We start from the raw sequence: 20,863 nt of genomic DNA, 5'->3' as shown, positions 1-20,863 counted from the left end.
GCCGGTGTCAGATGCTCTCCCTGTGGGAGGCAGATGTTTCCGCCAAGAAAAATGGACACACAGACACTGACCAGGCCAAATGCAAGAGAATCCCTAGAGCCTCTCAGAGCCGGGGCTCTCACAGTGATTACTTGGAATTAGCTGCTGCAAATCCTTTGTGGGTTGAGTTAGGGCAGGTAAGATCTAGCTATCTCTACATAGATTCTTCTGGATTAAGTTATTGACAGTCTTACCAAGCTGATCCATGAGCCAGTACTAAATTTCAATGGACTAGGTGGCTGTCAACGCCAGACTCTTTCTCCTCCAGCTTGCCATGGTGGCTGATATTTTCTTAGAGATTTACGTCTTGGGATGACTTTTGGCTTTTTCTAAGGAACCCTGAAAGTTGTATTTGGAAGGAGCTGGAGGTAGAGGTCTGGGGCCAGCACTCTTGCTGGGGTGGGGCTGGATAGCAGCAGCGAGGGAGGTGCCGATGGGAGATGGCTCAGACCGGCTGCCACAGTCACTTCCTGCCAGTGTTTTGGAGCCTTTGAGTCAGGAGGCTGGCTGCTATTTCTCGACCCAAAGCAACACACTCTGACCAGGATCAAGTTGCTAAGAAAAGTTCTCTCATTGCCAGTGTTTGGCCAACAAATAGATTCTCATCTTCCCCTCACCAGGACATCGTGGGAAGGGGTCCTGTTTATGAGAGCGTTTAAAGGCAGGAGCTTTGGTGCCTGACTTCTTGGCATTTCCTGCCTCTCCTCCCTCCGGCCTCTCCCCACCTCCCTCTCTGTTCCTGGTTTTATCAGTACTGTGTACCATCTACAGGGGTCTTGAATGATATGCATAGGGCAGGGGGCCCTCTCAGCTAGGTTCTCCCAGTCCAACTTTGCTACTGTTTAAGGTTTTCATTAGGATTTCAGTTGTTTCCATAACCTGTGATGGAGGGAATTGGGAGGTGATCTTATGTATCATATGATCTTTGCACAGCACTGTAGACCTAACTTCACTGTATCCCACACTCTGGAATCTCGCTTTGATGCCACCAGGTTGGCCATTTACTTGGGAATATGTGTAGTGATGCCAACAAAGATTGAATCCGCCATCCCCCACGCTGGCTGGCGCCTCTGTTCCACTCGGTCTGTGGACATTGCTCAGCATCTGTTATGTGCAAGACATGAGGCTGGCTGCAGTGGGGAACAGAGCAGCAGGGAAAGCCCAAGTGCACAGGTGGGAGTGTGCGCTTTTGCCCACAGGTGTCAGCGACGGAGGATGGAAATGTCACCAAGGACTCCAGCGTGGTGCTGGAGATCCCAGCTGCCACCACCATTGCCTACGGTGTCATTGAGTTATACGTGAAACTGGACAGCCAGTTCGGTGAGTGCCACCTCCTATGGTGCTGAGGGATCCCCAGCAGAGGGACTCAGCTGCTTGCCCGGAGGGACTCGGACTGCTTTGGGACTGTGGAAGGAGAGGGAAAGGTCTGATTTAGGGGGAGACTGGTCCAGCATGACATGCGTCCCTGGACATGTGGGCCTGTTACTGCCGGGGGGGTGTGGTGGGGAGGGATGCCTGGAGCAATTGCAAGCTTCTCCCCCAGGCATTGGGTGTGGGGGCTGGAGGTCTCCACCGAGCATGGTTAGGGGGGCTGGGCTGCTGGCCCTCTGGGCATCAACCTGGGCTCTGCGTCAGACACATTGGGCATCAACCCTGGTGCCATGATGTCCTATGAGGTCTCAGGCAAGTTGCTGAATCTTGCTGAGTCTTAGCTTCCCTGTCCCTGGAAGGTGAAGGGCATTTCTTCACAGGGCTGTGTGAAGATTTCATGAGATGAGGCCTATGAAGCACCTGGCACAGTGGCCATTTATTAACTCCTCCACCTTTGCTATTAATAGCATTATCACCATTATTGTTATCCCACCTCCTTTCCCCAAGTACGAAGCCAGACATGCTGAAGTTGACTTTTCTCTGCTGATGACGAGTGTGTTCAAAGCGTGGAGAGCCTGCCGTTGTCAGGGAAGAAATTCCAAGCTTTGGTTCAGTGAGTGTCTGCTCATTTTAGGTGCTCACAGCCCCTTCTCTCCTCATGTTCCCAATGAGAAGAGGTTGTGTTCACTCATGAAGGCAGTGTGGCCGCTCCTTAGGGACATAAGTGGGTAAATGTAATAGAATAAATTGTGAAGTTTTTTAGGTATGACAATGGTATTATAGTTATATTTATAAAAATGAGTCATCCTATCTTTGAGAGATGTACACTGAAACATTCACGAATGAAATGGTAATATGTCTGTAGTTTGCTTCAAAAATAATATGAGTGGAGCATAAAGGGTGTGAGCGTGGGCAGCTGCTGAGGGAAGGAGGCGTGGCTGAGAGGGGACAGTGGCTGAAGCTGGCCGATGGGCACATGCTGGTTCACGCTCCTCCTCTCTATTCCTGTGCAGTTTGACATTTTCTGTAACAGCAGTTTTTAAAAGTGCCGTGATAGACCATGCACATGCCTGCTGCTGCCTCCCGCTCCTCCCCCATTTGTGGAAGTGGGGGCAGTCTCCCGTGAGACAGCTCCTGCCCTCGCTAAGCCCACGAGTCACGATGCCATTCAGCGACCACTAGAGGGACTCGAACAGAACGCTCAGTGTCCTTGTGTGCTGCTGTCCACAAGCTGAAGGGTGTTTGAGGATCCCTAGGGGGAACAGGCGAGGCGCAGAAGGAGTGCATGGAGCCTCCCTCTCTCATTCTGCAAACGAAGCAGCCTGCATTTTAGGGTGGTGAAATGATTTATCTGAGGTGACAGAAAGAGAAAGTGTCAGTTTGAAGCAATTGGTCAAAGAGGTCGGTCAGGGACCAAGAAATGCTGAGAATACCTTCCTTGAGGCCCATAGTTCCAAATTTGTGTCCCCTGGGGCGTTTTCCTTATTATTGTCATTTTACTCTTTCTCTTTGAAAAGACTTGTCTTCCAAAAAAATTGCATCATGAAGATGATCAAATTGTTCTTCTAGTCTCTGTTATCTGTATGTGGTAAGGAGGGTCACCACCTGCACTTTTGGGGTTCTAGCCCCCCTACGTCTGCCTTGGTGGTCCTGTTCAGTCTTACTGATGGCCAGTGGTGAATGTGTCACTTCCCCGTAGCTTACTGAGGTATGATTGACACACAAAAACTATGTATGTTTAAGATGCCCAAGCGATGATTCAATAGACATAGACATTGTGACGGGATTACTACTGAGTCAAGCTAATGAACACATCCATCACCCAGCATAGTTACCCTTTGCATGTGTGTGGTGAGGACACTTACTGTCCACCCTCTCAGCAAGTCTCAAGTAAACACTGCAGTACTATTGGCTACAATCACCATGCTAGATCCCCAGAACTTACCAGCTTACAACTGGAGGTTTGCATGCTTTGACAACATCTTCCCATTTCTCCCAGAGCCCAGTGCCTGGCAACCACCATTCTATCCCCTGCTTCTGTGGGTTCAGCTTTTTTCACTTCCATGTACAAGAAAGACCATGTAGTATGCATCTTTCTGTGCCTGGGTGATTTCACTTAGCATACTGTCCTCCGGGTTCATCCAGGTTGGCACAAATGACAGGCTTTCCTTCTTTTTCGTGGCCAAAAAGTATTCCATTGTGTCAATACATCCTTTTCTTTATCTGTTCGTCCATTAACAGGCAGTTACGTTATTTCTGTATCTTGGCTGTAGTGAAGGATGTGTCACTTCTGTAAGGCCTTCTGAAATCTTGGCACACACCCGAGGATGCCCATGAATGCTCTGCGGACCCTTCGGTGGCGGGGACTCAGACCTGGGCTGCCACTCTAGGTGGTGGTCCCCATGCGAGCTTCCTCCTGTTTGTCCCAAGAGCTGACCAGACCCTGCCCTGACACAGCTCTGTCGGGGTGGCCTTTCTTTCTCAGATGGGGTTTGAAAGACACACAGCCTTGTCTGGCAGGGCTCTCCTGTTTGCATTTCAATTTCAGGCTTTTATCTTTTCCAGCTTCCGTTGTCTTTGAAAATAAACTCCTCTTTGTGCTGCTGAGAAGAGGTACCCTGGGGATATCTTGGCCTTCCCTTGGCTCGTTCCCTGCTCTGGCCTAGGAGGCAGCTCCGTGGCTCCTTCCTAGGACAGCTTGGTGGTCAGGCCATCGTTCTGGGTGACTCACTGCCTGATTTTAAACCAGTTCTGCTATTTCTTTTCTTTTTTTGCCCGTCTATTTTCTGTTGCTTTTGCTACAGAATGTTCTGATACAGCTTCATAGACATAAACCTGCAGTGCTTGGAAGAGCCCTTGAGAAGACATGCCTGCCCTCTCTCCCTACCTTCCTGGTGGGATTGCATTTGACAGGGATCCTGGTCGTCTTTTGAAAACTCGAAGGGAGGCAGACTCCATCTGCATCCTGGCCAGGTGCTTCAGCCTTGTCAGCTGCAATGAGACCCCTTCCTTCACCCACATCTCCCCTCTCAGGAGACACTTAGGCCCAATCAGAAACACCCTTTCATCCTCTTGACCTTCCGCCTTGCACTTTTATACATCTTGGCATTTGCTGGTGTCCTTCAGCACCAACTTCCAGTTGAATGCCTTGTGGGCACGAACCTATGTTTCCCACGCTGCACCTGAATCTGTGCACATCTCCCCACTGGCCCTAATACCATCTCCCTGCTTCCCCACCTCGCTTTCCTTAAAGACAGGGCCTTGCTCTGTGACCTAGGCTAGAGTGCAGTGGCGGGATAATAGCTCACTGCAACCTCGAACTCTGGGCTCAAGCAGTCCTCCCACCTTGGCCTCCCAAGCAGCTGGGACTACAGGGGCTCTGCCACAGACTCGTAACTGGCTACTCTGATTCTTTCCTGTCTGTTTCATCCTAGCAGTGTAGCTAATGGGATTGTTTTAAAATTGATCACTTCACTCACCTGCTCAGAGACCCTTCTATGGCTCTCTGTCCTAAGAATGCAGTCTGTACCATGTCACACCTTATGGGCCAGCCCAGCATGGGTCTCATGCCTTCCCTCTGGTCACAGCGCCACTTGCCCCGTGATCTCAGTGATCTCACTGAGGTCTGGGGCATGCCACGCCCTCTCCCACCCCCAGGCCTGCTGTGCCTCTCTCTGGGCATGCTCTCTGCCTCTTTTGCTCCTGCCCAACCATCAGATGGCTTTTCTGGTTCTCCTTCTCTGTGATGGGGTTCAGGACATGCAACCCTAAGATATTTTAAAGTGAAGGAATTTGAAAAGATGACAGAAGCAGGAAGGTCACTGTGACCTTCCCCTCACCCTTCTCCCTGTAGCAGGCCATGAAACCTCAGAAGGATTTTCCAACCTTCCCCTGACACAGGTTACAGACCCTCAGCAGAGAGGTGCCTTCCCTCTGCCTGGAGGAAAGCAGCAGCCGTGTCTCCAGACACAGGACACAGAGAGGTGAAGAGACAGGCCTTGCTGAGTTCCCAGATGAATGGCCTTTCCATCATATGCTCTGCCCTGCCACATTTCTCCACCACTGTCCCTCAAACCTAGCATAAAATTACTCAGATTTAACTATTTCTTCACATGTTCATTTTCTTATGAAGGCTTCCATGTCATGTAAAACTGCTATTCAGTAAACTTGCATGCTTTTCTCGATTTTTTTTTTGAGACAGAGTTGCACTCTTGTTGCCTAGGCTGGAGTACAATGGCACGATCTTGGCTCACTGCAACCTCCGCCTTCTGGGTTCAAGCGCTTCTCCTGCCTCAGCCTCCCGAGTAGCTGGGATTACAGGCGTTCACCACCACCCCAGCTAATTTCGTATTTCTAGTAAAGACGGGTTTTCTCCATGTTGGTCAGGCTGGTCTCAAACTCCCGACCTCAGGTGATCCACCTGCCTTGGGCTCCCAGTGTTGGGATTATAGGTGTGAGCCACCGTGCCTGGCCTCTCTTGTTAATCTGTTGTGATAGGGACCTCAGTCTTGAACCTAGGGTGAGCAGAAGGAAAGACGTTTTTCCTCCCCTCCACCCGCTGGCCACTCTGGCCTCAGCCCTAGTCAACCCGTCCCCACTCTTACCACACTCATCGTCAAGGCCTGGTTTGTAGTCCTTTGTATCTGTGGCTGTGAGCACAGGGTCTGGTATAGGGAATTTTAAAGATTTACATTGTTGCATATTTGCTGGCTGGCTGGGGATGGATGGATGAAAAGAATGAATGAATTGGTAGCGTCCTCAGGAGCTGTGCATGGATGAAGGTGAGAGTGTGGTTGGTGCTGTGGATTCTTAAAATGCCAGTTGGTTCCACATTATTTTGGGGACCTGGCAGGGCTTCTGGCAGAACTTGAGACTGTGTGAATGGTCAAGGCTCCTGCCCTCAGGGAGCAAAGTTATGACTTAGGTGCTGGTTCACACTTCTGCACCCCAGTGGCTAAGTGCAAAGTGTGGAGGAGCAGGGGCACCCTGAATGCTGGTGAGTGTGGGCCAGTTGGGTAAAGCCAGGGATTGTTTCCTTTGTCTTTAGATGGCCATTCTTCTTTTCTTTTCCATTCTATCTTTGTGAGCATCATTAATGCCCACAAGCAAATGAAAATATGTGCTAATACTCATGTCTTCTACATTTCAGTAAATACGGTGTCCTGCCACATTTTTATTCCATAGCCTTTGCTTACGTACACTAGTAAATAGAATCATATAGGAAACCCTAATTCTTGAGCTCACTTACTGTTTCTGCTTAGTAAGGACATACTAAATTACATTTTTATCTATACCTTAGATACCTTAGCTGGGTTCTCAAATATGGAAGTGTTTGAGAAAACATTTCTTTCTTTCTTTGCTTTTTTTTTTTTTTTTTTTTTTTTTTTGAGACAGGGTCTCGCTCTATTGCCCAGGCTGGAGTGTGGTGGTGCGATCTTGGCTCACTGCAACCTCCGCCTCCAGGGCTCAAGGGATCCTCCTACGTTAGCCTCCAGAGTAGCTAGGATTACAGGCGTGCGTGACCATGCCCAGCTTATTTTAAATTTTTTTGTAGAGACGGGGTCTCGCTATGTTGCTGCTCTCGAACTCCTGAGCTCAAGCAGTCTGCCTGCCTCAGCCTCCCAAAGTGTTGGCATTACAGGCGTGAGCCACCATGCCTGGCCCTTTTTATTATTTAAAAAACTTTATTGCCTAGAGCGGTGGCTCACACCTGTAATCCCAGCACTTTGGGAGGCTGAGGCAGGTGGATCACTTGAGGTCAGCCTGGCCAACATGGTGAAACCCCATCTCTACTAAAAATACAAAAATTAGCCAGGTGTGGTGGCAGGTGCCTATAATACCAGCTACTTGGGAGAGTGAGACAGGAGAATCGCTTGGACCCAGGAAACGGAGATTGTAGTAAGCCAAGATTGCACCACTGCACTCCAGCCTGGATGACAGAGCAAGACTCCTCAAAAATACAAAACACCACCAAAACCAAAAAACCTTTTTATTATGGACATTTCCCACATGTTCAAAAGTAGAGATAATAAGGTAGTGAGCTCCCATGTGCCCACCATCCAGCTTCAGTGACTAGGGCAATTCATGTTTTAGCCATAACTTCACCATCTCCTTCCTCTCCTGCTGGATTATTTTGAAGCAAATCCTAGGCATTATATTGTTTCATCTATAAATATTTTAGTACCTTGAAATAAGGTTTTTGAAAAAAGACTAGTTTTGCCTTCATAGAAATAGATTCATAGAGAATGTATTCTTTTGTGTTTGCCATTTTTCACTCAACATGTTTGTGAAATTCATTCATGTAACTGCAGACATCAGTATTTCATTTTTTATTGCTGTGTGTTATTCCATGTATTAATACAGAAACACTGATTTCTTAAAAACATAATCATATAACTACTTGGCCACCTAAATATACTGGCAATAATTTTTCAATATTATCAGTGTTCAGATTTTCCTAGTTGTTTTATGCATGTCAGGTTTCATTTGTTTGTTTAGAATCAGTTTGTTCAAATCAGGATAAAATAATATTTCCAATGTTTTAAAGATTGCATCCGGCCTGTTCACGGAATATATATTAGGGAGCTTTATGTAAGAACAGCCATTTCTCTATTTGTTGGAAGTGGCTGGGCTTTTGGTCAAGCAACATAATGTGTGTAGGGATCGAGTTTTATGGGGAAGATGGATGGGTCTTCTGCTCCACTCTAAGTTAGGTCTAAGATGTGCCATCAAGGCTGGGCTGACCCTGTCCAGACTTGTTGGCACATCTTAGACTCAACTTTACCTAACTTGTCCTTTTCTCCTGCACTACAGAATTCTGCCTTCTCCGAGGGAAACAAGGTGGCTTCGAGAACAAGAGGAGAATTGACTCTGTCTACCTGGACCCCCTGGTCTTTCGAGAGTTTGCATTCATAGACATGCCAGATGCTGCGCATGGGATATCTTCCCAGGATGGACCATTAAGTGTTTTAAAGCAAGGTATTGCTAGTAGGGCAGGAGTGGGCAAGGTATTGCTAGTAGGACAGTTGAGGGCCAACTGAGCTCTGTATCCCAAGAGGTGGTTTGGCCTTCAGCATCAGTGACCCCTCAGTGACTCACAGAAAACATATGAGAAGAGAGGTGATGCCGCCGAGGCCCGGTCCACTTGGCAGGACTCACCTTGGTTGGATCTTAGGGAGCCCCAGGTTGTGGGTGCTGTCTTTCAGGAAGGGTGGGGAGAATGACCCTCCACGGGGCAGGGGTCGGAGACTGAGGTAGTCAGGGGCTTGGCATTTTTCTTTCATTGTAAGCACAGAAGCCCTGTTGACTACTAAGAATAGCTCATCAGCTGTGAGGATGGAGAACCCAAGTTTTGCATCTGTTTTGTTATATTCTGGGCTTCATTGTCAAGACAAGCAATGCTTTGTCAGCCTTGCAAAATGCTCTCTTGGAGGCTCTTTATCCACATGGCATGGGCTGCATGACACCAAAGAGGAAGAGGGGCCGTGCCCAGGATGTGCCTGCAGCAATTCCTTTTGCTCCTCACAGCGTATTATGCTTTAGAAAGCTGGTTTCTTTTGTGGGGGGTGTGGGGGCGCAGCGTATAGGAGGAGATGGGCAAGGAAAAGGGGACACAAACAGGTGAGAGCTTAGCACAAAGAGTTAGGAACCGCTCAGGTTAGGGTTAGGGTTAGGGTTAGGGTTGCTCTGGCTTGGAGGGTAAGCACAGAAGCCCTGGTGGCTACATCCATGGAGCTTTGATGACTCCCAAACCAGGGGATGCTTTTGTAGCAAAAATGTCAATATTTGAAGAAATGACAGCAAAGGCCCAGTTTTAACATAAGGCTTTCCTATCCTGGCTTCCTTGAGATGGATAAGTGGGTGCAATTTTCAGCTGCCACTTAAAGGATTTTGTCATTGTGGGTTAGAACCACAGCACAGTGGCCCTACAGCCACTGGGGAGCAGAAGGCAGTCCTGTGCTGCAGCTTCCTTCTGTCTTCCCCACAGGTCCACCCTTCGAGTTGGCCTTTCTGGTCAGCCAGGGTGCAGTGGGAGCTGGATGTGCCAGGCAGGAGGAGGAGGAGGGTGGGGCCTGCCTGGTCTTTGTACCCTCAGAGACTGAACCGACCAGGACAGCTTCTGTCTTCAGTCTGGGACTGGCAAAGACATAGTTGTGGCCGGGCGCGGTGGCTCAAGCCTGTAATCCCAGCACTTTGGGAGGCCGAGATGGGCGGATCACGAGGTCAGGAGATCGAGACCATCCTGGCTAACATGGTGAAACCCCGTCTCTACTAAAAAAATATGAAAACTAGCTGGGCGAGGTGGTGGGCGCCTGTAGTCCCAGCTACTCGGGAGGCTGAGGCAGGAGTATGGCGTAAACCCGGGAGGCGGAGCTTGCAGTGAGCTGAGATCCGGCCACTGCACTCCAGCCTGGGCGACAGAGCGAGACTCCATCTCAAAAAAAAAAAAAAAAAAAAAAAAAAAAAAAAAAAAAAAAAAAAAACATAGTTGTTTGCATAAGAGAGTTTGAAAATATTTGGGTTACTGACGTTCTGTGTTCCTCTGTGTGGGGCTTTATACAACTGCTGTTGGAATTCTCCATCCTCATGGGTGGTACATTGATGTATTAGTGTGCATCCCTGCATATGAAACCTTTATCAAATCTTTAAAAATAAAATCTCCACTAGACTTAATTTACAGGAAGCTTATGAGTATCTTAACCAAAAAAAAAAAAAAAAAAAAAAAAAAAAAAACCGAAGAAAGGAAAAGAGATTCTAAGGGGAGAGGCCCCTAAGCATCCTGCAGAGGCAACAGCTTTGGGGACTCAGTGCTCAGCTTGAGGACTCGTGAAGCAGCACAGGATAGAAAAAGAATAGCTGTGCTTGCGATGAAAATAGGGTGCCAGCCCTTTTAAAAGTGGGCATTAAATATTAAAGGATAGAAAATCTGCAATGTACTACAAGAAAGGACATGAAAAATAATATATTTTGGAATTTGTATGGCTCTAAAGCATTGTAAAAGCACTGACTTATGTTTAGTAATTCAGCTTTGATAATTTACTTCCAGAGAAATCATGCTAAAGAGGAATTTAAATGACTTTTCCAGAAAATAATTGATTAGACTTAATGTTTAGTGAGTCATCAGAGAAGAGTGAAGCTTGAAATACAAAACTTGGCTTCCCTCTTTCTCCTCCCTCCCTTTGGTTATTGAAAAATATGCAGGGTGGTGTGTAACTTGATGTTTATTTCTGAGTTCCATGACTGGCAATGCAGCTGGGAATATCCATGAAAGAGCTGATGATTAGCTATAAAAAGCAGGAGTTGCTGTCTGATGTCGTGAGATGTGCATCGTGGTCATGAGACTTGGGTGTGCTTTCTTTTCAGTGACCCCGCTCCTGGAGAGGAATTTCCATCCCTTTGTGGAGCTGCCTGAGCCACAACAGACAGCTTTGAGTGACATCTTCCAGGCAGTCCTGTTTGATGATGAACTACTCATGGTCCTGGAACCAGTGGTGAGCCCCGAGACATCTCAAGGCAGTGTTTTCACCAGGGTTTTCTGGAACAGGGGATGGGCTAGACCTCCTGGGGCAAGGCATTGAGGCAGGATGGAATTGTGTTAAAGGTTCCCCCACCTCCTTTTCTCCCTACAGCTGTCTGACTCTTGGGTCCTGCATTTTCTAAGTGCAGACAGGTAGTTGGCATCAGGGGTAGAGGGAGGTAGGTGTTAGTTTCCTAAGGCTGCCTCAACAAACCAGAGGGCTTAAAAAACCAGCAATTTATTCTCATAGTTTTGGAGCCAGAAAGTCCAAAATCTAGGTGTCTGCAGGGCCACACTTCCCCCAGAGGATCTAGGAGCGAATTCTGCCTCGTCTCCTCCAGCTGTGGATGGCTCCTAGTGTTCTTGGCTCGAGGCAGCAGCACTCTAGCCTCTGCTCTGTCTCCACATGGGCTTCCCCTCTGTGTGTGTCTTCTTCTTTACTGTCTGTTATAAAGACACCATCACTGGATTTAGGGTCCACCCTAATCTAGGATGATCTCATTTGGATTTCCTTACTTTAATTACTTACATCTGAAAGACTAAGGTCACATTCTTAGGTTCCAGGTAACATATGCTGGGGGGCCACTACTCAGACCACTGCAAGGGGGTCATGTGGTAGAATCTAGCAAGTCAACCTGTTCCATTTAGAACAGAGAAATAGGCTTTTGCACTGTTCTGTTTTGCAGCAGAAGGATATCCGGGGGAGGTCAGATTCCTTAAGTCAACTCTTAGTTGTGCAAATGCTGAGAGCCACACAAGCTGCCAACCCTCCAGCCACCCAGATTCTGTGTCCTCCCTTTCTTAAGGCTGAGGCTTTATAAACCTGATTTTGACTATAGTTTTGTTTTTTGTTCTTTTGTTTTTCTATTATATTATGCAGGGAGTTTGAAGAACTGATTTAATGGTTTATGGTTTCCAGGGGAGTGTTCATATTATTTTTCCCTCTTGAAATTAGATTGTGCCAAGAGCCTGGGTATCAGTGATGGAACCTGTTATTGAAACAGCCCCACGGCCCAGGATATTTGCATTCTAGAGGGTGGGGAGCTCAGCTCCAGGGAGAACAGTTTCAAAAAGCCCACTGACTTCTACTTCCGAAAATAACTTCTTCCAAGAGCAAAATGTCAAGCCAGCACCCTGTGGAGAGAGCCTCAGCTGCCCTGTCAGATGCTGGAGAAGCAAGCTGTCTGGATGGTGGCGAGGGTGGTCAGCTTTCAGATGACCAGATCTGGACACCAAGGCTGTGGGTGGTGCCTAGCTTAACACTTGAGAACCAAGACAGGACAATGCTTATACATCGCCCTCCCCAGTTGTGTGTGTAACCACTTGTTTCTGGTCCCTGGCACTACCTGACAGACCCTGCCCTGGAAGGTTCTAGGCCATAGTTCCAGCAAGTATGCCCCCCACCCTCGTGGGCCAGTTTCAGCTTACTGTCCCTTCAGTGAAATGTAGCCCCACGGATGAGCAATTTCAGAATGTAGAGAAGAGCTGCGTGTGGTACTTTTCCTTGGGGGAAGGGTGTAAGGGCCGGGGCTTGTGTGTGCTGTGAGGAGAGGGCCTGGCTGTGGCGCTTGATCTCCAGCTGTCATGACCATCCCTTCTTCTCCCCTGCCCTACAGTGTGATGACCTGGTCAGCGGCCTCTTGCCCCCAATGGCGGTGCTGGGGGAGCTGAAGCCCCAGCAGCAGCAGGACCTTGAGGCCTTCCTGCAGCTAGTGGGGTGCAGCTTACAGGGTGGGTGTCCAGGCCCCGAGGACACGGGCAGCAAGCAGCTCTTTATGACAGCCTACTTCTTGGTCGGTGCCCTCGCAGGTAAGGAGAAAAGAAGAAAATGAAAGAAATGGCTACTGCTGGCTTTAAAATGCTTTGCCTACTATCTGTGCTTCTGGGGACACAGGGTGGTAACTGTGGAAGATTTGGTACATACAGGTCTCTCCCTTCTGGGACAGGGAGGATAAGAGGTGGGAGGCTGATGGGAAACCAGATTCGAGAGCCTTTCCATCCAGCGCAAGCCTCCCCACTCTCCCGGAGGGCCCTTCTCCCTCCTCCCCCAGGGAGTCACAGTGGGTGACCCCTTGCCAACAAAAGCAAGCATCTCCCTGACAGGCTGTGGTTCACACCGGAGTCCCAGCAGAGCTGAGTGGCAGTGGCTTTCATTTGGCAACTGCTCTCCTCGAGCATTTCAGTTCTTCTGATCTTCTTTGCAAACTTGTTATTCCCCATCCAGCGTGCCCCTGTCTGGGGTAAGGGGGCCGCGGACAGCATCCAACCATCCAGTGTACTAGGCTGGGAGGCAGAGCTGTGGCTGGGCCCAGATCCATAGCTTCTGCACTGGTCCTGAAATGGCCTCCCAGGGGAGCAGCCATCCAGTTACTGTGGAACAATCTCTGCCACCTCTGTACCACTCCCATCCAGAACCTGCCATGCCAGAGCGCCTGTCAGGAGATGGGCATCCTTCACAAGGAAGCTGGGCTTCCTGTTCCCTCTCAGAAAAGCCAGTTGTGGCAAACCAGTCCCCACAGCTTCCCTTCATGGTGACACTAGTCAGGACACTTGGTTTCTGATACATTCAGGGTTCCTCCCCAGCACCACACAGAAATAGACCCAGTAATCTTCAGTTTTAAAATACTTAATCAGAGAATGCCTCTCCCAGCTCTATGTGCTCATAAATATATGCTCTGTCTTGTTCCATCTCATGGATAAAAGTTTTGACTGGTAAACTGGAACAGGACGTAAGACACAGCCCTGCGGAACTCCATAGAGACTTTCTCCCGATGTTAACATCAGGGTATCAGTATTAGCCAGGCAGGGTGGTGTGTACCTCTGTAGTCTCAGCTATTTGAGAGGCTGTGGAGGATCGCTTGAGCCCAGGAATTCAAGGCTGCAATGAACTATGATCATGCCACTGCAGTCCAGCTTGAAAAAAAAAAAAAATCTCTGCAAGTTTGCACACAAGCAGCAGGCCACTCAGTTGACACATGAGGTGAGACTGACTTGGAAACTCAAAGGTAGTGAAATCTTTAGGTGCAGCTGGCAGTCTCTGAATTTTTCAACCAATCCTGCCCTTTTTTATTTCTCTGAACTGTGATCTCATTTGTATGTCAGTCCCAGTGGAGGCCAGGCTGGCATAAAGCCCTTCCATTTGTGCTCTTGCTAATCCTCAGCCCTTCTGAGTTGATTTTTTTCCCCTTAGTATAATCTTCTCTCCTTAGAAACCGAGGAAAGTGCTAGAATAGAAAATAGGGTGGTCTTAGGTCCTCACACCAGTTTCTGGCTAATAGCGGTTTTCAGCACTTCAGTCCCACTTGTGACCTGTTTCCTGGGAAGCGTCCTCTACCACTTCGTAACCTTAAGCAAGTCAAAAGGTCTGAACTCCTTGGACCCTATTTGTAAAACAGAATTGGTATATGGAAGAGCAATCAAAATAATTTCAGTTCAAGAAACATTTAACAAGCTTAGACTATGTTTTAGGCACTGCTAGGTAAATATCAAGTCTTGGCCCTCCAGGAAATCAGAGTCAAGTAGTAAAATTAGTGGGTAAGCTTGGTAACTTAGATGCTGTTCTTTCATTCCTGTGCCCCTAGCACCTAGTGTACCATGCTCAAGATAATGGCTAAATGAGTAATATGGGACTCAGGTATTTCCAAGAATAAGGGATGAGGATGATGGTTACCTGGGTCCCCAGAGCCATCCTAGAAAGTGAAGGCAGGGCAGCAATGGCAGATGAGATGGCTGGGGACAGAGGCTCAGCTGGATACGCTAGGCCACATAGACTTTCCGTCTTCATCTTCCTGCTTTGGGGTAAGAGACTACTTGAGAAACTGTGGATTTTCTCTTCAGACAAATGCACACACATTTTGAATACCACATTAGGTTCTCTGGCAGGAGTATCCCCCTAGGTGCTGCCCCACCCCCTTAGTAGCCTACACTCGCTCTTGAGAATGAGCCATGGTCCGTTGTACTCTCTGGATCACACCTCAACAACACATTGCCTTTTTTAGGCTGCTAATACATGGTGGGAACAACTGAGTTCCTAACCAGTCCCTTGGCTACCTGATTCAGCAGATGACTCATTATTTTTTGCCTTTTCAGCTCAAAGCTTGTATCCCCAAGGGATTGTGGTCCTTTTAGGAACTCTGGGAGGTGTTTAATATCCACTTTCAATAACACTGACCTGGTATTCCGTTCCCTGGGGCTTGGCAAGGGCCCTTCTGGTGCAGCCCCTAGCCTGGCACAACCTTTCTACTGTTGCTGCTCCTGGCCTCAGGCCAGACTGCATTTTCCTCCCCACAATGATTGGTGACAGGGATAGAGCCCTTTATAGTTTACACAGTACTCTGACATATACAAAAACAAAACAACTATGTAAATGAGGAAACTGAAGCTCAGAGAAGTGTACCTGAGGCTGCAGCCTGAATGCACAGAGGGGCTCAAACGTCACTCTTCTCTCACCAGACGGCAGGGTCTACTTTTCCATGCTGATTCTTTTCCTTCCCCCAGAGTCTGGGCAGTTCTTTCCATTTGGTAAATCGAATGTCAAGGAGTATCCTCTGTGGAATGCAGAGCTGGCAGCTGGGTTCCTACATCTGTTTTCTACAAGGTCTTTGCTGCCCATTTAGCACCGTTCACTTACTCAACAACTGCTGAGTACCTCCCCTGCCTGGCTGGTGGGAAAGTACTAAAATATAAGTTAGGGGCCATCCAGGGGCTGGCTCTGTTCCCATGGACTTGTTTTTTTGGACTGTGACTGTGATTTTTGTCTCCTGCAGAAATGCCAGATAATGTAGCAGCTCTGCTGGGCACTTGCTGCAAACTCCAGATCATTCCCACACTGTGCCACTTGGTAAGTAACCTCCCAGATGGGACCTTAGAATAGACGGGAATGGGGAAATGATGAGGGGGTAGACATCCAACAGCCGATAAAACACCTCTAGCACTTCTCATCCACAACAGCTCTTCAAGATAGATTAAATAACTATTGTCATTAACCCACTTTTATACACATCCCATCCCGTGGGAAGACTGAGACCCAGAGGGAAATGATTTGTCCAAATAACTTGTTAGCAGGTCCAGGACTCCATCCTTATCTTTAGACTCCAAATCTTACACTTTTCCCATTGTTTGGAGAGAATTTTGGCCAAGGTTTAGTGTTACATTACAGTAATGGGGCCTGACACCATATTATTTGCAATGGCAGTTTTGTGCTGAGACTGGTTTGATTGAGCTGTGCAGCATATTCGCCAGGGAGGTATCCAGGACTGATCTGTCCCAGGGAGACGTAGCTTCTTTCATCCACTTTTAGGAGTATCGTTAGCTTGGTGCCCTCTGGAAATGTCATTATAAGAGCATGAGTTAGGTAATGATGAGCTTAGCCCTAGAGAGTTAAGGTTAAGCTTTTCCTTTTTAAATTATAGATTGAGCCATTAGTAGAAAGAACCACCAATAGGTTGCCCTGAAGCCACCCTGATGGGGTAGCTAGTCTTGTGTAGCTTTTGCAGATGTTGCTCAGCCTGGGGCAGAGGAGCTGAGCACACATGGTCTGACTATTTTAAGGCCTAATTACTAAAGTCCAAGGCCAACCTGCTATGTTGGCCCAAAGGATCATCTCTCAGAGCTATGCTATCAGATCTGGGAAGCAGGTATTGGGACAGACTGCCTAGATAGGACCCTGACATTTGGTATACATCTACTCTGGGAACACCAAGTAATGTGGTTGGTGCCTTTGTGCATAACAAAGACATGAGAAGACTATGCAGCATGGCATCACTCCAAGGAGCAGATCAGGTATCACTCACAACTGAAAGCTTCCACAGGCCCAGAGGAACCTGCATTCTTGTACACTGACTGCAAAAATGGAACTACTTGAAAATGTGCCAGCATGTGTGTCCTGGGCCAGCTGAGGGTAAAGGCTGGTGGCACAGTCTGGTTATGGAAACAATATGTGTCATTATTCTAATTGTATGCAGTGACGAGCAAAACAACAGCTCTGCTTTCAGATCTCAGCTCCTCTTGCAGCAACTGAGGGCTCAGCATTTACTAAGTTAGTCCTTCCCAAGTATTTACAGACTCATCAACTGCAACTGAAGCAGGTAAAAAAAGAAAATCCTGCCAAGCCCATGTTATCTAACCCCTTCTCTGACAAACTCACACCTAGCTGCCCTCCTCCCTGCAGATCAGCTCTAGGACATTTGTGTTACCCCCAAGTTCTGCTCTGTTGGTGTTCCAAGTGCAGCAGCCAGAACACATTCGGAGTTCAGAATGGAAGGTATTCTGCTTCTGCACATTCTGCCTTTTGGCAGCTGCTCAACATAGTCAAAGACTTTCCTGGGTGTCTTTACATACCTCCCCTCAGATTTGCAATAGCTCTATTTAAGACATTGAGGTGTCTGCCTCCTCAAGGAATTTGAGTGTCATATTTCTTTAAGGGATTTACTTAAAACAGGGCACAAAATCTATCTGCAGCCCTGTCTTTTCTTGTCTAGTAGCCAGGGTAACTTTGAGAGGCTTTCTGAAGGGCTTTTGGGAGTATAGTGCCAGATACATTAACACATTTCCAAGAACTGGTGAAAGGGTGAGTTAGAATCAATACTGAATGTTAACTTCACTCCACCACCCTCTGGGTCACTGTTACCCCCTTATACCTAGAAATGCCTATGGGCAAAGGGGATGGTAGATATTTAGAGAAGAAAGCTGGATGCTGCACAGCTGTCATCTGCCAGGTGTAAGGACAGGGAGCCTGCAATGCTGTTGACAGTCTCCAGCCTGCGCCAGTGGGGCTCCTCCTCAGATCACTGGGGTGTGATGCTGTGCTTACAGAGCAGGTCTAATCTACTCTCTAAAGCACAATCAGTAGTTTGCAGTCTGAGCTTAATGGTAACGTTAAGCCTGTGGTTACATTGTGTGAGTTGTATTTGGCAAATCTACAAGGTTCGTGAGGCTGATTTTGATAATAAACACACAAGTACTTTTCCATTCTAGTGAGTGCTACCCTTCAGTCACCTGGACAAGCTGCATGACTTTCAGGATAGTCACCACTGCTCAGGACATTTCTGGAATTTTTTCTTTTGGATTCCCTTCAGATTTCTTAAAATTCAGGCATACTTTCTAGGCTTATTTCATTTTTAATTTGAAATTTTACTACTTATATTAATAATCACATCTTGAATGCCTGTTTCAAAATGAAATCTACTGGCAAATTTTTAATTGCTGAAGATTTTCTTAAAAGTATTACAGGCACAGATCAAGACCCTAAAAGCAAATCAAATATTTCAAGTATGTGTTGCGCAGATGGAACTAGAGCAGCATCCAAAGTGGCCTCGGTGAAGAACACATTGAGTGTCTGCGTCATAGGCACGGCAGATGAGGTCCCTGCTCTCACGAGCAGCTTAGGGTTAAATAAGGGAAGGTGACTAAGTTTATGGATACAACATAATAGAGTAACATAAGGCTGAGTTCTGGGGTTGGGGGTAGATCGATGGAAAGGGATTGGGAAAGGCCCTCGATGTGGCATTTCAGCTGACAACTGAGTGACGAGAAAGGGAGATCAACAGGGAAGTTTGGAAGAAGGAATAGCAAGGGAAAAGGTTCTTGAGGCAGGAAGGATAATTAAACTATGGTACCTACCTTTGAGGAGTTCATGCAAATATATAAGAAGTTCTGATATCTTCAGTAAAACAGAAACTTGGCATACTGCATATATGAGCAAAGTACATTCATTCTGACGTTTCTAATATACTGGAGTTAATGGAACTAGTAGAAAGTTCGGAGAGTAGGGATTCAGACAGAGGACACCAGGCAAATGGGATAGAATCAGGCCTGAATCAAATATATCATGTTACACCTCAAGGGTTTTCCTGCTGTATTTGAGTAATTTAAAAAACGACATAGTTGGCCAGGTGTGGTGGCTCATGTCTGTAATCCCAGCACTTTGGGAGGCTGAGGTGGGCAGATCACCTGAGGTCAGGAGATTGAGACCAGCCTGGCCAACATGGTGAAACCCCGTCTCTACTAAAAATACAAAAATTAGCTGGGTGTGGTAGCGCGCCTGTAGTTCCAGCTACTTGGGAGGCTGAGGCAAAAGAATCGCTTAAACCTGGGAGGTAGAGGTTGCAGTGAGCCGAGATTGTGCCACTGCACTCCAGCCTGAACAGAGGAAGACTCCGTCTCAAAAAAAAAAAAAAAAAAAAGACATAGTTTTTTCCCCCCCCAGAATTACCTACAAGTGCATTACTATCCAATGTGGATTTTTTAAGAACATTTTTAAAGTGAATTTGTTTAAATGCATCATTTCAGCTTCGTGTTCTGTCTGATGATGGAGTATCTGATCTTGAAGACCCAACCTTGGCTCCCCTGAAAGATACAGAAAGGTTTGGGATCGTGCAGCGCTTATTTGCCTCAGCTGACATTAGCCTGGAGAGACTGAAGTCATCTGTGAAAGCTGTCATTCTAAAGGACTCTAAAGTCTTCCCACTACTTCTTTGTATAGCCCTGAATGGACTCTGTGCTTTAGGCAGAGAACATTCATGATGTCATATGTGAACTAGAAGTACGTGTTATTGGCCAAGGCTGAGTATTTTTCAGAATTGTTAAAGGTCACATGCACATTAAAAGTTGACCAATGAAATGAATTTACAAAACAGTTTAAGAAGTGATGACATTTTGCATTATGAATGGCCTGACTTCTAGCCACCAGGTACTCTTTAAACAGTTTTCCGTATCAGAGGCCCTCCTGTGCTGGTGAGCCAGCATCTGAGTTAGGTTCCAGCACCTAAAGAGCTGGGAGGGCTGAGAATTCTTAGCATACATTCAGACTTTTTTTCTGCACAATAAGTCCATCTGTCACTTGCATTCCACTTTCTTTGTTATACAGAAAGAGTCTGACCCTTTAATGCAAAAGTTCTTTTTACATTGTGACTGCTGTGGGAAGGCAATTTCTCTGCACACAAGAGGTTGCGTTTTGGATGTGATGTATGCTATTTGATGACTGAAAATGAAAATGAACTGTAAATGCTCCTAGAGTATATTCTTCTGCTAAACAAAATTAAACTTTAAAAAATCTAATAGTAACACACCCCTGCTTGGGACCCTAGCTATATGCATTTTATGTGACCTTGCCATGCTTTGGTGAACATACTGTCTAGCACATGTTGATTTCCTATTAAAGGAAACTTTGAACTGTGTCTATTTTGCTTTTTATTCTGTTTTGATGTCCTTCTATAAAGAGCTTGGACTGGCTCCCTGATTCCATGGACAGGGTCTGAGCCACTGGGGATGAGGGGTAGCAGTTGTTAGAAACATATTATACAGCACCTATTTTTCCCCCGCAACATCCACTTATTCCCTTTCTTCCCTTCAGATTTTAATGTTAACAAGGAAGAATAAAGCAAATAATCCTTTCGTCACCACTACTAAAAATGAGACTCTTTATGAAAATGCTTATATGTTGGGGGAGAGGCTATAAAGTGGCACATGGTGGCAGCAACTATACAGAAATGAGCCTTATATACAAACTGGAAAGGAATATGCAAAAGTGAAAGCACTTGTGCTAAAATGGTGGCACTATACTGCCTTTTGTCTGATTTTCTGAAATAAGTAAAAAGAACAAACTGCAAACGAAGGTGTAATATGAATCTACTTGTGTAAAAAGATGTATACATGTTATCAATATGTATGGAAAATTTCATTTAAAGAGTTCACATGAAATCTAACGGTGGCTCTTTGGGGAGAGAGCAACTTAGAGGTTGAGACAAGAGGCAGAGGAAGATGTTTTACCTTTCTATTTCTGCGAGAATTCTGTATGTCCTATCCTCCAAATTAAGAAACAGACGAAAATGAAAGACTTCAGATCGAAAGAAGCCATCCCAACAAGTGCCGAAAGTCTGGGTTACGTCAGTCAGGAATCTAGCTGTTTCACAACTGTTCTAAGACCAGCCAGTTGAC

The 20,863-nt window shown here is 46.8% G+C and overlaps 1 protein-coding gene across 3 annotated transcripts in view; it reads left to right on the top strand.

The window, feature by feature from the left end:
• The window catches only part of GSDME (gasdermin E), a 59,062-nt gene extending 38,959 nt beyond the window's left edge, over positions 1 to 20,103 (top strand). For all 3 annotated transcript variants that reach the window (XM_017863946.1, XM_017863945.1, XM_017863948.1), the window contains exons 5-10: positions 1,239 to 1,359; positions 8,224 to 8,388; positions 10,774 to 10,901; positions 12,544 to 12,736; positions 15,694 to 15,767; positions 19,217 to 20,103. In XM_017863946.1, the coding sequence (XP_017719435.1) occupies positions 1,239 to 1,359; positions 8,224 to 8,388; positions 10,774 to 10,901; positions 12,544 to 12,736; positions 15,694 to 15,767; positions 19,217 to 19,450 (915 nt within the window). In that variant the 3' untranslated portion in view covers positions 19,451 to 20,103. The remainder of the gene's footprint in view (positions 1 to 1,238; positions 1,360 to 8,223; positions 8,389 to 10,773; positions 10,902 to 12,543; positions 12,737 to 15,693; positions 15,768 to 19,216) is intronic.
• The last annotated feature ends 760 nt before the right edge of the window (positions 20,104 to 20,863 follow it).

This window comes from Rhinopithecus bieti, unplaced genomic scaffold (assembly GCF_001698545.2).
Source record: "Rhinopithecus bieti isolate Rb0 unplaced genomic scaffold, ASM169854v2 scaffold_73130, whole genome shotgun sequence".
NCBI lineage: Eukaryota > Metazoa > Chordata > Mammalia > Primates > Cercopithecidae > Rhinopithecus > Rhinopithecus bieti.
Note: the sequence above shows the minus strand (reverse complement) of the source record. Positions and strands in the feature narration are given on the sequence as shown.